Genomic DNA, 16796 nt, shown 5'->3' on the forward strand with positions numbered 1-16796 from the left:
GTTTCCCCATTCTTCAGCTATGATGGCGCAGACGGGTGGAGTGGAATCTAAAGCCCTTCCACAAGGTAAGCAACACATGTGGATAAAGAAAAACAACTACAAAATCAGTGTCACATTCATAGGTAATTTTTAACGTATCATGTTTCCTATCAGTGCATGTCTCAGGCTGGAAAACTGGGGATCATTTTGAATCAATCCACCCACCTACATCTTCTAAAATTCCACCTCACATTAAGTGACTTGTGAATGCCTTCCAAAAGTTTAAAAGTTCCCATGTTAAATTCCGGCAGATCTGAAATAATTTTTTTAACGTTCCATAAGACTGTCATTGTGAGATACATCTCAAATTGCCTAATGAAAACATGCAGATCTGGAAGGTGGTAAGATCAGGGATAGCACAGTTGCAGAACGTTGGGCAAGATTATCTTCATGGTTCCTTCCAACTCTACAGTTCTATGATTCTTTGATTTCTATGATAAGCCTATTTTGCATTATAAACGTACATGTACCAAGCTACCAAACTTAAAACACTGGCATCTATCAACTAGGCCAAAAAGATGTTGAATGATTTAAAAAACCTTTGCCTGTGCATCTCTTCTGTACAGTCTCCCTCTCTGCTGACTCTGGCTTTACAGAGTAGCCATCGTAATTGCTTACCTGCAGGCCTCCGACTTTCTCGTCTACAGGGCCTGACAAGGCAATGAAATTTCTGACGTACAGCCATTCAAAAATATTCACACAGATACAAGGCAGGCATGAGATGCAATAGTACCACAGACAGAAAGAGATGAGATGAAGAAGGTCCATTTCTTTATGTCCTTGTCATAAACGCCATGAAATTTGTGCATTGATGAATTAATGAAAGGGGTTGGTGTTAAATTGCCTCTCCGTGTGGCAGAAGAATCATTGGTGGGTCTTTATATCTCAGCCAATAATTTCTTATTCTTTCTCTCTGTGGCTTCAGTTTAAAATAAAAATTATGGTGACTCCCATCTTTGTTGTTTGTTCATAGCTGCTCTGCACAATAGCATATTTCCCTTAAAATACTCTAAAATAAATTCCACTAGCTTCCCTGAGACTGAAGCAGCCTTTATGAAGAAACCGCCTTAATGATACACCAGATCAATAGTGTGTGTATTAGACTTTGAGCCTTCCACTCAATGAAACATTTCTCCAAATGCTATTGGTGGCTGCTCTGAGTTACTGAGAGGAGAGAAATACACAAAACAAATACACCCAACAATGTGGGGGGGGGAGGGGGCAAAGCTCAGCGGTAGAGCATCAGTTTTTAATGCAGAAGGTCTCAGGGTCAAACCAGGCATGACATTAATTTCAAAGAGCCCTCCCAATTTTAACTCTAGTTAAGCATATTGAAAAATTTGAGCAAATGTTAAATGAGCAAGATACAAAGCTACCTTTGAGATGTTTTTGACCATGAAGACAGTGGAGGGAATGGGGGAAGTCCCCAAATTGAGAAGTTAGTAACAAGGAAAGTATAAAGATAGGTAATGGTTAAGGTATGTATATGTTCTTTTTTCTCGTTATGTTTATTGTTATTGTTATTGTTATTGTTCTTATTGTTGTTTTTATGCCTTGTGTTGTTGTTGTATTTTGCTTTTTGTTGTTTTATTGGAAAATAATAAAATTTTATAAAAAAAAAAAACTCTAGTTAAGACATAATGAAATGTTACATCAGCATAGGCTTAACTTCATTATTCTTCATTGTTTGCATAGCAATAGCAACAACCCTAGTAAATTGTACGCACAGCAGCCCAGCCTGGTGTTGTACAGGGAAGAACACCTCTTTCTACACCCTGTACAAGTTATGTGTACTGGAGAATAATATATTAGATGGATAACATCTGTGGCTGGTGAAAGGAGGCAAATTCTAAGGCATTAGTCAATGATGGATTTAATGGATGAATTTGTGAATAATGCAGCTAATTCTCTCAGTTCAATTTATTTATTTTTTTAGCAAAACCTAGTCATCAGAATTCCGAATTCTACCCTCGGCCTCGGTTTGATATAGAATGAACTATTCCTACTCCCTAGTAAAAGCAACTAGAACTATAATGTTAAATCAATCAGATAAGCTATGCATAATGGCTAGAATGCAGGGCTTGGATGCGGGGTAACTCAAGATTCAAATACATGTTCATTCATGAAGCTCATAGAAGTCACCACTTGGAAGGACTGCTGTCAAGGAAAGTCAGTGGTAGAGCATTTGTTTGCATTCAAAAAAAGTCACAGGTTCAATCCCCAGGATTTCCAGGTAAGATTGGGAAAGACTTCTGGTCGAATCCTGGGGAGCTGCTGCCAGTCTGTGTAAATCATGTTGAGAGTCAGATGGACCCAATGATTGCTTCAAGTGAGTTTAATCCAGTTGTGGCTCTGATCACAGAGTAAGGGTTTCCATGACTACCACCTGACACTTGTGCAAGTTTGTCTTGATATACAAACATCAAACTGATACCATGACTCACAGACCCCTTTCATAGTCATGGACCCTGATCATTTTGTAATTAAAGTCAATGCAATGGATAATTTTCAAAAGGAGATTTGGGACTTCCCTGAAGCCATACCCTTAAAGCTTGAATTCCCAAATATGTGAGGCTTCTTAATCAGAGGGAAAGGTGCTCTGCATATGCTCTAAGTAGGGATGGGATGGCTTATAATGCAAGTACACCAGCTTAAATGCCTTGTCAGTCAGTTAGTGATGCCTGGTAATTTGACAGGCATCTATCACCCATATTTTGTGATGAGCTGTCCAGAAAAACAGAAACAGTCCAATATATATTGATGACTACAGATGGAAATCCAAGTAGCACCTTCACTCCCCCTTCCCCTGCCACAATTTATTATTCTTATTTTCGTCAATGGATCAATTCCATTCACCTCTACTTAACCGTAAGTCCTACTGAATTTAGTGTAACTTTCTGCTAGGTTAGTGTACACAAGATTACAGCCTAACTCACTAACTGCTTCCCTTTGATGGCACGACAAAATATGCTGTCTCAGAAGGTCTGTTTTGCTCTGCCTAATGGTATGGTCAGCCATGCCAGAAAATAAATACAGATATTTGAATGCAGCATTATTTCTTCTTGGCAAAAACCTACAGTTATTTTCAGAGCCACGAAATGAGCAAAGCGGAAAGAGAAGAGGTGTGTCTTACCTATGATAAAAAGAATTTCCACTGCAATGTCACTGACAGTTGTGCTTCGGGTTGTAGATAGATCATCATTGCCAATAAAGCAAACATTGTAAGGTACAGTCACGGCAACATAAAACGTTGCCAATAAAATAAGCCAGTCCCAGCCAGCTTTGAAAGTGCTAAAATGCAAAAGTATGAATTTCGACTTTTTTGCATCTGAAACTTTGTATTCTGGAAATGCTGGTTTATCTACAAAAACATTCTGGAAGGGAAAGAGAGAGAGAAAGAAAGAGAATCAATATGAAATGCATCGGTTCTTATTTGACAACTAATGGAAAACTTTTTTTAGCAGTCTTACAACTTTGTAAAAGCTGCCGTCCCCCACCCACACATTGCCCACCACAGCTAAATTTGCCCATATTGTTCCTTTAATCCTCCTTCCATGGGCTCAGCATAATCGCACTTCACATTAATGTACTGCAGGGTTATTTTAACTGTAAGGGAGGAGAATGGAAACACTTTCTGCCAGAAATGGAAAGGGAAAATCCTCGATGCTAACTCAGTAAAGAGGCCAAAAGTGCTCAAAGAGAGTGGCTGTTGCATTATAAATCCGGAGAAAATGCATGGTGCTGCTCCTGAGATGTGCTGTTACCAGCATAAGCTAGCACTTTCAGTTTAGCTACAGCCATTTCTGAAGCTTCCATTACAGAACTCTTGACCTTTTAAACTGACTGTTCATGTAATAATTCTTGGCTGACTTGCCCACCTTGGGTATTAAAATATAATGCTTGGCAATACAATACTAAAGCCATACTTTCTGTCTCTTTATTGTCGTAGCTGCAAAAAAAGGGTAAATCGTTTTGTGCGTTGTTGTTTCAAATGTAGGCACTGATGTCAGAGTACTTTGCTAAGTATGAACACAATCTAACCAAAGTTAAGCACTTTTAAGAACACAATCCCACGTTGAAGGGGGGGGGAGCAAGTTTAGTAAAGTCCCGAGCTTTGCCCAAGTGGGTGGTAAGTTAGAAAACCAAGCCTTATGAGGAATGGTTGAGGGAGTTGGGTATATTTGGCCTGGGTAAGAGGAGATAGGATAGCCATCTTCAAATATCTAAAGGGCTGTCACATGTAAGATGGAGCAGGCTTGTTTTCTCCTGTTCTGGAGCTTAGAACCCGAACCAACAGATTCAGGTTACAAGAAAGGAGACTCCAACTAAACGTCAGGAAGAACTTTCCGATGGTATGAGCTGTTCAAAAGTGGAACAGATTACCTCAGAAGGTGGTGGACTCTCTCCTTCCTTGGAGGTTTTTAAGCAGAGTTTGAGTGGCCATGGATGCTTTGCAGGGGGGGGGGGGTTGGACTAGTAGACCCTAAAGGTCCCTTCCTACTCTACAATTCTATGATAAAAAGAACAAGGGTGGGAATGGTGCTTCCTGTGGGAGTGGCATGCTGATTGTAGAGCTCAGAAAGCCCAAAAATAGGTTGTCTGGAGGCAGGTGACCATTGACTTTGAGACTTCTGAATCTAAAGCCCTGTGAATCCCCTAAAGGGCTCCTCAGTGACACCAGCCTGGAGCTGGCACAGAAAAAAATAAAAACGAAAGCCCACCATCACACCTCCCATCTTGGCTGGTGCATGTTTAACAGAGTTTCGGATGTGGCAGTGAATCTAAAACTCTCTGCCTTGCCCTGCTGCTTTCTGATCTCAGGGTGAATCGTTCTGCTCCTCTCATAAATTGCAATGGGAGGATTAAGCATATGTTTACATTATATTATTATTTTCATCAGAAAATATTAAATACACTTAATATTTACATATTAAATATCATGCCTTTCTTTCCCAGGATCATCTCACCGTAATTAAAAATTAAAATTCAGAGAACAACAAAATACAACCTCCAACAAGCTCCGGGTTCAATATACCCTCCATTTGAGAAGTGTACTACAAGTCATTTTATTATGTTCAATGATCAGTATTAAGAGCAAAACGCTAATTAAATTTTTTGTTAAAGCTGGAAACAAGATAAAATGAAATCAAATCACATATACATAAAAAAGCAGTCCATCTGTCAATATATTATTATACTAATATATAATGGGTGCTAATCATTATATGTCATATTTTGATTGCTGCTGCACAAAATTTGGCCACTTTGTGTGTTATAGCAGGATTTATTTATTTTTTTATCAAGGAGCAACAGAGTGGCAAGAAACTGATCAGAGCATCTAGTATATTTCAACTTCTCAGTCATGCAAGCTTTTAAAAAAAGATTTTCAAGACATGAATTCATATGGCTTCCTGGTTGCCAAAATGTCCTTACCAGATTGATGTGGATTAAAACAAACAAAACACAAGTACAGGACAAACAAAAAGGGGGGGGGGATGCAAGAGCAAAGTAATGTGTTAATCAATACACACAATTAAAATTGTACCCACTTGTAGCCCAGAATGCATTGGGGCATCTTGTACAAACATCAGTCCAAAGGTCTGATGGCAAAAGAAACCAGGCTACAAAAACAGCAAGTGTATTTTGCAGGCTTACTTGTCAGCTGTGGTTACTTAGAGATGTGCATCATGGAAGCCTTAGCAGAGACTATGATTGCAATTAAAGCACAAGAAGATCGATTTATGTATTCTACCAAGCTACACACATCCATTTCAAATCCAGGGAGAAATCTCTTCAGCTTCTAGGTTTTATTTACAACAGCAATGATTTGATTCAAAGTCTTGCTGCCAATTAAAGGGAGACTGAAAGTAATGAATTACTAAAAATACCTCATGCTTTAAACTTTGCAATGGCAATATGAGCAACTGTGCTAAAACATTCGAGTTCTAAACACTGCTGCCCTGGTTCAGGGAATGTGTATCTGGCCAAACAGACATGCATGGTGAAAACTATTTTGTGCGTGTGGCTCAACAGTTAAAGTAGGAGTTGGGTGGGAAGAAGGCAACCTCCACACGTATCAGTAAGCAAGATGATGAGTAGCCCTGCATTTGGAACGGTTGGTGTGTAGTATGACACCTTTCCATAGCACACAGGCATAAGAAATGGGAGAAAAGCAAGTGAAATGTTGAATGTTGCAAAGGAATCTTATGTCCCTTTTCAGAACCAAACTGTATATGATGCTAAATGTATTGTTAGCCATCATGTCTATGCTTTTTAAAAAATAAATAAATAAACAAACAGCAGGTTAGCAGGTTTAACTCTTTCCTCCCTCACTGTAGTTCGAATTAAAATCCCACCCCACACTCCATGGGAGTGGTAGCCTCTACTGGTGCCAATGGGGCCTTTCCTTCTAAGGCTAGTAGCAGGCACAGGTAGGGGGGCAGTTTTTTATTAGGACGTTGATAGAGGAAAGGATCAAATCTGCTATTCAATTGCTAACAATGCATTTGCCCCAACACCTGTGAAGAGGACTCAAGAATATTATTCAACTATAACACGAGACAATCTGCAAATCAAGAGCCAATTAATAAGTGAGGGCAAGTGAGTTCATTGTTTACAGGAGAGCACCCCTCTTATCACCCCCTGAGCATGCCATTCAGTGATCATGATGATGATGATGATAATAATAATAATAATAATAATAATAATAATAATAATAATAATAATTTATTTATACCCTGCCCATCTGGCTGCGTTTCCCCAGCCATGCTGGGCGGCTTCCAACAAAATATTAAAATACAATAGTCTGTTATGATGATGATGATGATGATGATGATGATTAAAAGCTTCCCTAAACAGGGCTGCTTTCAGATGTCTTCTAAAAGGTACAACATTAAAGGTACATTAAAGGTACTTCATCCCTCCTTCTTGCTAGATGAGCCTTGAGGAGTGAAAACCAAACATGTACAGAAAAGCATTCACCCAAGTGTCCCTGCCCATCCCTGTAGGCATCCCAAAACCACTTCCCCCTAGCCTGGGGCTATAGTTGATTGCTCCCATGAACCCACAACCCTATAATACCTCAGGGTGGCATATGATTTCATCTTAATTTGCTCAGCTGCTTGCACTAAATACCACCCAAGGTGATCAGCTTCTACTTGTTTGCCTCCACGCAACAACAGATGATCTAAAAGACAAGGAGGGGTTTGAGTAGCCCTAAATCTGGTTTGCTCCACTCCCCCATGATTGGTCACCTCACCCCGGGTCACATATTTGCCCCCTCCCCTTGGGAAATTCCTTTCAGAGTCTCATTCAGGTAAAGGGTTGGTACAGCAATTTCACTCCTGTTAATAGTGGGAACGCCATTATTATCACATCTAGTTTGGCTCTAAGAGATGGACTCTAAACCCACTGTTTATGAAATTGTACCATTCATATGAGAGCATTACCAGACATTACCAGAGGTTACATTATCTATGTGAGTTCTGCACATCCCTAGGCTGTTCCTACTTAATATGGAAGTTCCTCCTTAGGTAAAACTTTTGCAGAATACTAAGGAAGTCCAAAGGAGTTTCAACAATACTACAACATTTCTAGGAGAAGGGAAACAATCAAATTCCTAAAACCAGGAATTAGGGTATTCTGAATTGGCTCAAAATCCAGAGAAGCTTGGAGATTGTGTGCATCCAGCAGGGAAATTCCTTACCTACTACATTAGAATCAGTTTTAAGAACTTTGCTAAAGAAAAGAAAACATAAAGAAGCTTGCAGCTGTGAAAATGAATGCCATTGATCTGCAAGCTTATGTGTCACCTATATGAAAAGCCAAGGTCCCAGCCAGCCTCTATTGTGTTCTGCCCTTGTCTTGTAATACAGCTCAATTCACTCTCTATAAAAAAAACATTATACAGGCATAGATTTTGCTTTATAAGTTGAACTTCCATATTGCATTATTGAAAAGAAACTTGAGAGCAAGAACGTACTACAAATAAAATTACAAATTAGGGAACTCTTCTGAGTTAGAAGAAAATTCACTGTACAAATAACCACACAAAAAGAAGCTTAGTGCTCTACACCTACATTATTAATTTTTAATTTGTTCTTTTCTCTTCTTTGTAGGTGTCCAGAGATGTGATAAAGGACTGCTCTACTCCGTCTGCGGGCTGAATCAAAATGTGATCCTGCTCTCCCTCTTCCTTTGAATTTTTCTGAAGAACAAAGATGAGACAATATTAAACAATGCAGACAGCACTTTGACTTCTGGACACTGAACCACTGCTATTTCAAGTTTCACCACTTTGGCAGTCTAAGCCCCAGGTGGCTGTTTATTTGTTTCGTTTCGTTTGTTTTGGTTTTGCTTCCTTCCCGTTTTAAAATTGAATTAATTTTCATAGAAGGCACCAACCCTAATTCAAGAGAGACACACTGTGGTATAGTGGTTAGACTGTAAGGGTAGAAGGGAAAGGGGAGCAATATGGGGACGGGGAATAGGGAAATGGAGTGAGCAATGGGAAGAAAGAGGGGTGCTGCAGGAGTAGGGAGAAAGAGAGTGCAGGTGGATTTGGGTGTGGGAGGGAGAGGGAGAGGAGAAGGTGAGGCAGAGGGGAGGGGAGAGAGAGAGAGAAGGTCTACTTGGTCATTCACACAAAAGTTGGATCTAGTGAAATGAATTCTCTTGAAAATGCGTAATTGTTTTGTGAGGTGCCTCAACACACCACCACTACTAAATCACAGCCCACACCTGTCCCCCATGACTGAATCATAAAAGTCACAGATCCACCCAGTGCTTTCTAACATTTCCATTGTGTACTAATGCTTATAGATCCTCCAAATTTTGGACACCCCCCAATCCTTATTGGCTCCTCCAAACTACCATCAAATCAGGAATCACTTCTGTGTCCACATATGCTCTCCCCGATCCTCATGAATCCTGGGAGGTGGACCAACAGTTCATCTGTACGGAATCGTATTTAAATATACTGCTGATCACCAATGTTTCTGTATGTTCAGAAAATGAAATGTCATTTTCTTCTCTTGTAGCTGTTATTTTAGTACAGGCAATCCATGAGGGTTAGAATTCAGCATTCGCTTGTTTTCCAGCTTTCAGATTTCTAATTGTGGTGCTGATTTAAACTAAGATTTTTTACTTCATTTTACACAATGGCCAATTGAGGTATCATTTATACTGCCCTCCATTCAATGCAGTTGCCATAGCTTCAGTAGAGTATCTCTGGGTTTATCCTTGTGTAAATTAGAGCAGAGTTTGACCTATATTCGATAAAATGTTGGGATCAACTGAATGTACACACATCTACAACCTGTTCTAGAGATCGATATTGGAAAGATGATAGTTGCTGCTATACAGATAACCCCACAAATATAAAGCTACTAACTAGGAATGAGAGTATCATCTTGAATCATATCAAGTTACAGCACTGTGTAAAACACTGTGACTGCAAGTGTTCAGTTATCTGTGGAGTAGGCACCAAGGAACTCAATGTGAGTTGGGCTGTGAATTGCCTATTGCCCATTAATCAACACAGAGGATATGCCAACTCTGTCCACATCATCTGTGATGCCCCTCTATTTGGACACCTGGCGGGAAAATCAATGTCACAGAAGGGGTTTGAAAACACATTACTTGCCTTGAAAACAAATGCTGTGGATCTGAACAAATGTGTATAGAAACAATTTATACCACACTAACAGTGCAATCCTGTAATACAGAGCTTTCCAAACTTTTCATGCTGGTGCCATGATTTTTAGACATGCAAAAGCAAAGAGGAGATTAAACTAACCCTTTTCCAGCCCTGGGAAGAGCATGGGGAGTATTCACGTGACATAAAGGTAAAGGACCCCTGGACCATTAAGTCCAGTCAAAGGCAAATATGGGGTTGCAGCGCTCATCTCACTTTCAGGCTGAGGGAGCCTGGTGTTTGTCCACCAACAGCTTTCTCAGTCAGGGGGGCAGCATGACTAAACCGCTTTTGGTGCACGGAGGACTGTGACAAGTGCCAGAGTGCATGGAAATGCCGTTTACCTTCCTGCTGCAGCGATACCTATTTATCTACTTGCACTGGCATGCTTTCGAACTGCTAGGTTGGCAGGAGCTGGGACAGAGCAATGGGAGCTCAGTCCATCATGGGGATTCGAACCGCCAACCTTCCAATCGGCAAGCCCAAGAGGCTTAGTGGTTTAGACCACAGCGCCACCCACGTCCCTTCCGCGTGACACACTGCATCCGACACACCAACGTGTCGTAACACACAGTTTGGAAAGCTCTGCTGTAATATGTCTATTCAAAAGCAAGTCTCATTGAGTTCAACAGGACTTCCTCCCAGGGAAGTGGGTACAGAACTTCAGCCTTAAGAATATATATCTGTTCACACACTGATTGTGTGTAATTATTACATTAATTGATTTATTTGATTTACAATTCCATCTTTAGCATCTCATGAAGTAGGTAATCACCTATGAATGTCCAGGCTTGTTCAATAAAAGCATTTCAGTTATGCTTACAGGTACAATGGGAACAATTTGATTATTATTATTTTTAGTGAAGTCTAGCACCCTTTACTCAAGTAATTGTAAGCTTAAACTTGTTGGTAGAAATGAGAAAAGGAATTTGGGGAGCTTCAAACTACCGGTAAGCTGTCCATCAAGCAAGCGTAATTAAAATCAATGCCAAATATACAGATGAGGTGAAAAAAAACCCAATTAGCACAGCAAGAAATCAGCAATAGATAAAAAGTGCATCTTGACGTCCGCACAAAAGGAAATGGTGAGACTTGATGCCTACATGATTGATGTGAAGGCTTAAATGGAAAGCAAGTCCATTATTGAGGCAACACAGAGGGGCAATCACCTCTCCCTAAAATGATTCTGGACATGTTTCGTTCACCCTGCAGAGTTGGCTAAGGAGCCTTTTTTTAAAAACACTGCTGTGAAACCCCCAAAGGCTTTTCTAGCATCATGTCATCTACCTGAGTGCACTTTTATTTTTACAGCTTCCCCCCCCTTTTTTGCATTAGAATGAACATCCAAATCTTCAAATCATTATAAGCCACCACTAAATATGAGGTATTTGGATGGAATTCTCACATTGGAGAAAGCACTGGCACACTCTTCCTGAATTCACACATTTTATTAACTTTCAGTGCCACTCAGAGATTAAGAAGAGAGGCCACATTCTATCAGAATCACCCCTAACCAATGTATTTCTTCTCTTTCCTCAAAAACACCCCAAAAAAGGAATCCACTAACTTCCATAGGCAGCTTATTTCGTTGCTGAAAGACACAGAGAATTCCGAATTATAGGAATTCAATGTTATTTACACTGGGGTAAAATATGCTAGCTTGCTGGGTCCAGAAGATGATAAATTCTTCTTGAGATAAATGTCTTCTTGAGAGACAAAATGCTTTGGCTGCCTCTAAACAAAAACCTGCTCTGGAACCAGAAGATATTAGCAATTATCAGCCAGTTGCTAACGGACAAGGTGTTTGAAAGGCTGGTTGTTGTCTAGGCATTCTTTGGATGATCCTCAGTTTCCAGATCCATTTCAAAGGAGGGAGGGGTTTCAAGCAATCCCAGAAGGTGGTTCTTGAAGACTCATTCTCATATCCTTGGCATATATGCCATGGGGTCTGTAGGGTTCCGTTTGGTCCGCCGTGCTATTTAACATTTGCAAGAAACCACTGAGAATGGTCATCCAGAGACCTGGGGTGAGGTGTTATGAATAAGTGGGTGACACGTAACTCTATTACTCTTTTTCATAAAATTGAGGGTAAAGCAGTAGGAGTGCTAAATCAATGCCATCAATACCAGGCTAAAGTAATGTTGAAGGACACAGTGGCAATCCTGCGCTAGATAGCGTTGAACTCCCCCAGAAGAAGCAGGTTCATAGCCTGGGAAATGGTCCTTAATCTGTCACTGTTACAAGCACATAAGTTGCTTCTGTGGCATAGAGTGACTATAACCAGCCTGGTTAAAGGCCATGGAAGACTGACTAATTGTTGGAACGAGAGAAATAAAATGGAATATCCAGTGCTTTTTTCCCTAAAACAAATAAATAAATGCTTAGGTGTACTCTCATTTTCCTACTCATATTGAAATACTGCCTCTCAATGAGGCCAAACTTAGATTCACAAAATGTTTAGGGATATGCGTACACCTGCGTACCCCCAGAAAAAAAGCACTGGGAATATCCTAGATACATGCAGGGTTCCAGCCAGTCAGCTGGAACTGGAACAGGAACAGGAACACTTTATGCAGCAACATTTTCTTGTAAGTCCCACCTGTAGTGATACAAATAGTAACTGGAATAACACAGTGAAGGAACCTAGACACAATTCTGTGATTTATGCTGCAGCAATCAGCTAGAGCTATACAAGAGAGGAAAAAGAGGGATTTAACAGTATTTCCAGAAAGCCACATTTATGCAGAAACCAGTTGAAGAATGCCTCTAATATATCTCAGGCAGATATGATTAAATAAAGAGCACTGCATCGCAGACTACAAAAACTAGGGCAGCTTATCTCTGCATTACTAAAAACAAATGGTTTAAGGGGCAGGCCAGGTGTCAGGGAAATCTGAAACTGATATAAATCTGATATAAAATGTTATACAATAGTTGGGAAGACTGGTGGCATATTTTGAAGCTAGTTTGCAACAGTGTGCATCCAATAGTTTTCTTGATTTAGGTGGCAGCCATAAACACTAAGTCAGAACAGAAAACATACTTCACACACACACACACACACACACACACACACACATTGTTGATTCTGGGTTTATCATCTAGTTCAGTGTTTTTCAACCACTGTTCCGTGGCACACTAGTGTGCCGCGGGATGTTGCCTGGTGTGCCGTGGGAAAAAATGTGTTTATTTGATTCCTATTCAAGAGAATTACTTTATATATAGTCAATATAGGCACAGAGTTAAATTTTTTAACATTTTCTAATGGTGGTGTGCCTCGTGATTTTTTTCATAAAACAAGTGTGCCCTTGCCCAAAAAAGGTTGAAAAACACTGATCTAGTTCAAACTTCTCAGCTCAGACTCCTGCCTCCCAAAGAAACCTATGGCTCAGCTCTGACACAAGTTCCTGAGATTGATCACACCTTTTAAACTCTATTAAATCCTTAATGGATTAGAAAAAATGCACTGCCAAAATTGAGATTCTCAGCATTCCCATTACTGAAATTTGCACCAAGCTCAATTTTCTGCCCCATTCTAAACCTCTGCCCAACATTCCAAATTTTGTGAAAACCTGGACCTCAGGAACTCAAAAGAAAACCTAAGCCAAATAAAAGCATAGGACAACATACTGTTGCATTATTTACTCTATGTCCAGAATGTAGGCATCATTGGCACATAACAGTGGTTAAGAACAGATGGCTATAGAGTAGCCATGGTGATAATCAAATGGCCAGAACAGTTACCAGCAATCAACACCAGGCCTATATTTTATTCAGAAGATGAAATATTTGCATCTATTCTACATCCTGTCAGTCTTTGAATGCTGCAGCAAGATCCTGCCATCATGCTTTCCACTGTGCAAAGAATTTCCTTTGACTTGAATGAATTTTCTCTGCACAAATACTACTGCAATTGAGCAGATTCTGTGTCTTTGCATACAGTTGGTTCAGCTCTTGAGAATATTCCTCTGTTTATTAAGTGACCTTTCTCATCTGAGAAAATGTTTCTATCCTGCAGTGAAACTTTTGTCCCTGGAAGATGATAAAGATTATCCATAATTCAGGAGCAAAGCCAGGCACTCAATAATAGTTATTTGTTGACAGCTTTTCTAAGAAATCTCACATCTTAGAAGTGTGGCTCACTTGTTCTCAAAGGGCTGAAGCAATGCAGGTGAGTCTATAGGCACAGATTGCCACAGATGAGATCTTCCATAGTGGTACAGGTTTGGGAAGAATCTGCCTCAATAATTGGGTGAACAAGTCTTCATAAAAACTTGTGCCACAGAGGCTAAGCATCCTTCCAAGAACTTTATAATCAGCACGAACTGGAAAAACCCATGCAATATATTGTCCAAGATGTACAGAAGTTTGCCTATGAATGTCAGTTGCTGGGGAACAACAGTAGAGAGGTCCATTACCTTTGTGCTTTATTCATGGGCTTCAGAGGGGTATCTGGTTGGCCACTTTAGGAAACAAGATACTGGCCTTCTGGTATCAGCCTGCAGAATGCCCCTTATGTCAATAATTCTTATGTAAGTAAGTGGATATGCACAACGCGGGTGGTGCTGTGGGTTAAACTACAGAGCCTAGGGCTTGCCAATCAGAAGGTCGGCAGTTCGAATTCCTGCCGCTCCCATTGTTAGGTCCCTGCTCCTGCCAACCTAGCAGTTCAAAAGCATGCAGTGCAAGTAGATAAATAGGTACCACTCCAGCAGGAAGGTAAACGGCATTTCAGTGCTGGCCACATGACCCAGAAGCTATACGCCGGCTCCCTCGGCCAGTAAAGCGAGATGAGCGCTGGAACCCCAGAGTCATCTGCGACTGGACCTAACGGTCAGGGGTCCCTTTACCTTTAAGTAAGTGGGTGATGGTTACCTAAAGCTTCATCTGCTAACCTATTTATTTATAGATTATGCCCCAATCCTTTCTCAAGTACTGTCATCTCATGAACCACATTGTGTCCGTGATATCTGGGTTTGATTGTTTTTGTGTGGGCATCTACTTAAATTAACACTAGGGATGGCAGAGAAATTCGGTTCTGTTAGGATTTTAATACGAACCTACCTACCTACTTTGCACCTTCCAAAATAATATGTGTGCAGAAAATAGCTTTCATTCAATATTTACTCTTCTCCAAATTTTGTGATAAGGTGTTCTAAAATGTGTATATTAGGGGAAAGTGTGCATCAAAATGCATATATCAGTGAAATAACATAAGGTGTGTCATATTAGGATAAATTGGTTGCAAAAAGGTGAATATCAGGCAAACTGCATATAAAATTTGTATATAACGAGAAATTTGCATGAAAATGCTGTTACATTTTTATTGGGATTTTTATTTTTACAATAAGTAATGGTGGATATTTTTGCACATTGTAGGTAAAAGATCAGGTAATTACTAGAGGAATGTCAGCAATAAGTAGAGAGACCCAGGAAGGGAAGGGAATGGAAGCCAGGGATCCTAGGCAAGATGTGAGGTGGTGATGAATAGGTGGTCTAGGGTGCAAGGCATTATATGTCTATTTCCCCATTCATTTGCTCTTTTCAATCTGGCCCACACAAACATATAAATAGCAGGCTAAACTAGACCAAGGAAAGATGTTGCCAGTGTTCATCTATAAGATCAGGAAGTAATTAATACATTTGGTGATTCAGCTAAGATTACTTTAAATGTGAACACAGTTGAAAAAGACGTAACCAGTATTAGAATCATTCCTATACATTACTCAACATAATGCAAGGGACTGAAATAACCCTTCCCAGGCGGTGACTGCTAAACTTTCATTTGATTCTTTGAAAGCAAAACAGTGGGTTTTTTTTTCTAAAATAGCACATTTCCTGCATGCTGTGGAAGAACCATCCTTTTTTGGCAGGTTATGCTAAATCTGGCGATGAATAGTGTCTCACAGCAGTATTTGATTAGAGGATTTAAAGAGAGAGAGAGGGAGGAATAGGGAGAGGGAGGGAAGGTTGATTGACTTTTAAATGCATGACACTGAGTTATGGAAAACTCTTTGTATGGAACATAATTAGCAGTGTAACTTGTGGATAATTGAAAAGTAATCTACTGCTTCTTGTTAAAAGTTACAAATTTAAATATCACTTGCGGAAATTTGCTGTTTCAAAATAATTGCCATGCCAATAGTGTACTGAATATATGAGCTGTTTTGTCAACTGTGTATATAGACTACTCTTTGTGGTGAATGTAGGGGCCCCTGCAGAGGATGTATAGCTGTACAATTCCACCTTTCTAGAATTCCTTCTCCCATTGCTGCTTTTGCAACACTCATATCATAATTGGCAACTGTTGATTAAACCCAGTTCATCTTTAAATCTGAGTCTCAATTGCTGTTTGCGTGACTGCAAGGCGTCCAAGCGTAAGGTAAGTAAGCAGTTTATAAAATTATGCATTGCATGGAGGAAATGGATGGATAAAAGTTTTCATCCCACTCTTATAATACTAGAATTCGTGGGCATCCAATGAAGCTGAAGGTGTTGGATCACAGCCACATCTGAGTATTCCAATAAAATGGTCACAAATGACTTGAAGGCCTTTTCATAAGTTCCGGCCAAGCACACACACCAAATGTTGGCAGGACAGAAAGAAAAAGACTCCAGAGGAGCTCAACATCTAGTCATGCTTGAACAGGACAACAGTTCTGTAGAAGGCAACTGTTTCAAGTAACATGGTCCCAAGCCATTTAGGACATTCATTATAGGTAAAAGCATCCACCACTACCTCTTTCTTAACCTGTCCTGAAACTTAAATGAAAATACAGCAGGCAAGTAAGCAGACCCTCCCAACAGAGTGCTCTTTCCTATTGCATGCTGGTAATTCAAGTTCCAGAATCCCCAGTATTCTGTCAGTTTCCTGCTGGGATTTCTGGAACTTGTAGTCCTCAACCGCATCGGGTAAGGACAGATTACACTGGAATTTAGAAGTGCCCAGTGCTACTGCTTTCCCCTTCTTCAAATTTCTGGGCCTTGGGCTAGGGCAAGGTTCTGGCAGCTCATGGGATCAAGGCAAGCATAGCCCTGTAATCCACAGCAGGCTTTGTGAAAG

The 16796-nt window shown here is 40.2% G+C and overlaps 1 protein-coding gene across 4 annotated transcripts in view; it reads right to left on the minus strand.

The window, feature by feature from the left end:
* KCNH8 (potassium voltage-gated channel subfamily H member 8) overlaps positions 1 to 16796 on the minus strand; it is a 162050-nt gene that overhangs the window by 76332 nt on the left and 68922 nt on the right. For all 4 annotated transcript variants that reach the window (XM_033165995.1, XM_033165993.1, XM_033165994.1 and 1 more), the window contains exons 4-5: positions 8118 to 8245; positions 3173 to 3413 (exon numbers count right to left, since the gene is read on the minus strand). In XM_033165995.1, the coding sequence (XP_033021886.1) occupies positions 3173 to 3413; positions 8118 to 8245 (369 nt within the window). The remainder of the gene's footprint in view (positions 1 to 3172; positions 3414 to 8117; positions 8246 to 16796) is intronic.

The sequence above is a fragment of the Lacerta agilis genome, chromosome 12 (genome assembly GCF_009819535.1).
Source record: "Lacerta agilis isolate rLacAgi1 chromosome 12, rLacAgi1.pri, whole genome shotgun sequence".
Taxonomy (NCBI): Eukaryota; Metazoa; Chordata; class Lepidosauria; order Squamata; family Lacertidae; genus Lacerta; species Lacerta agilis.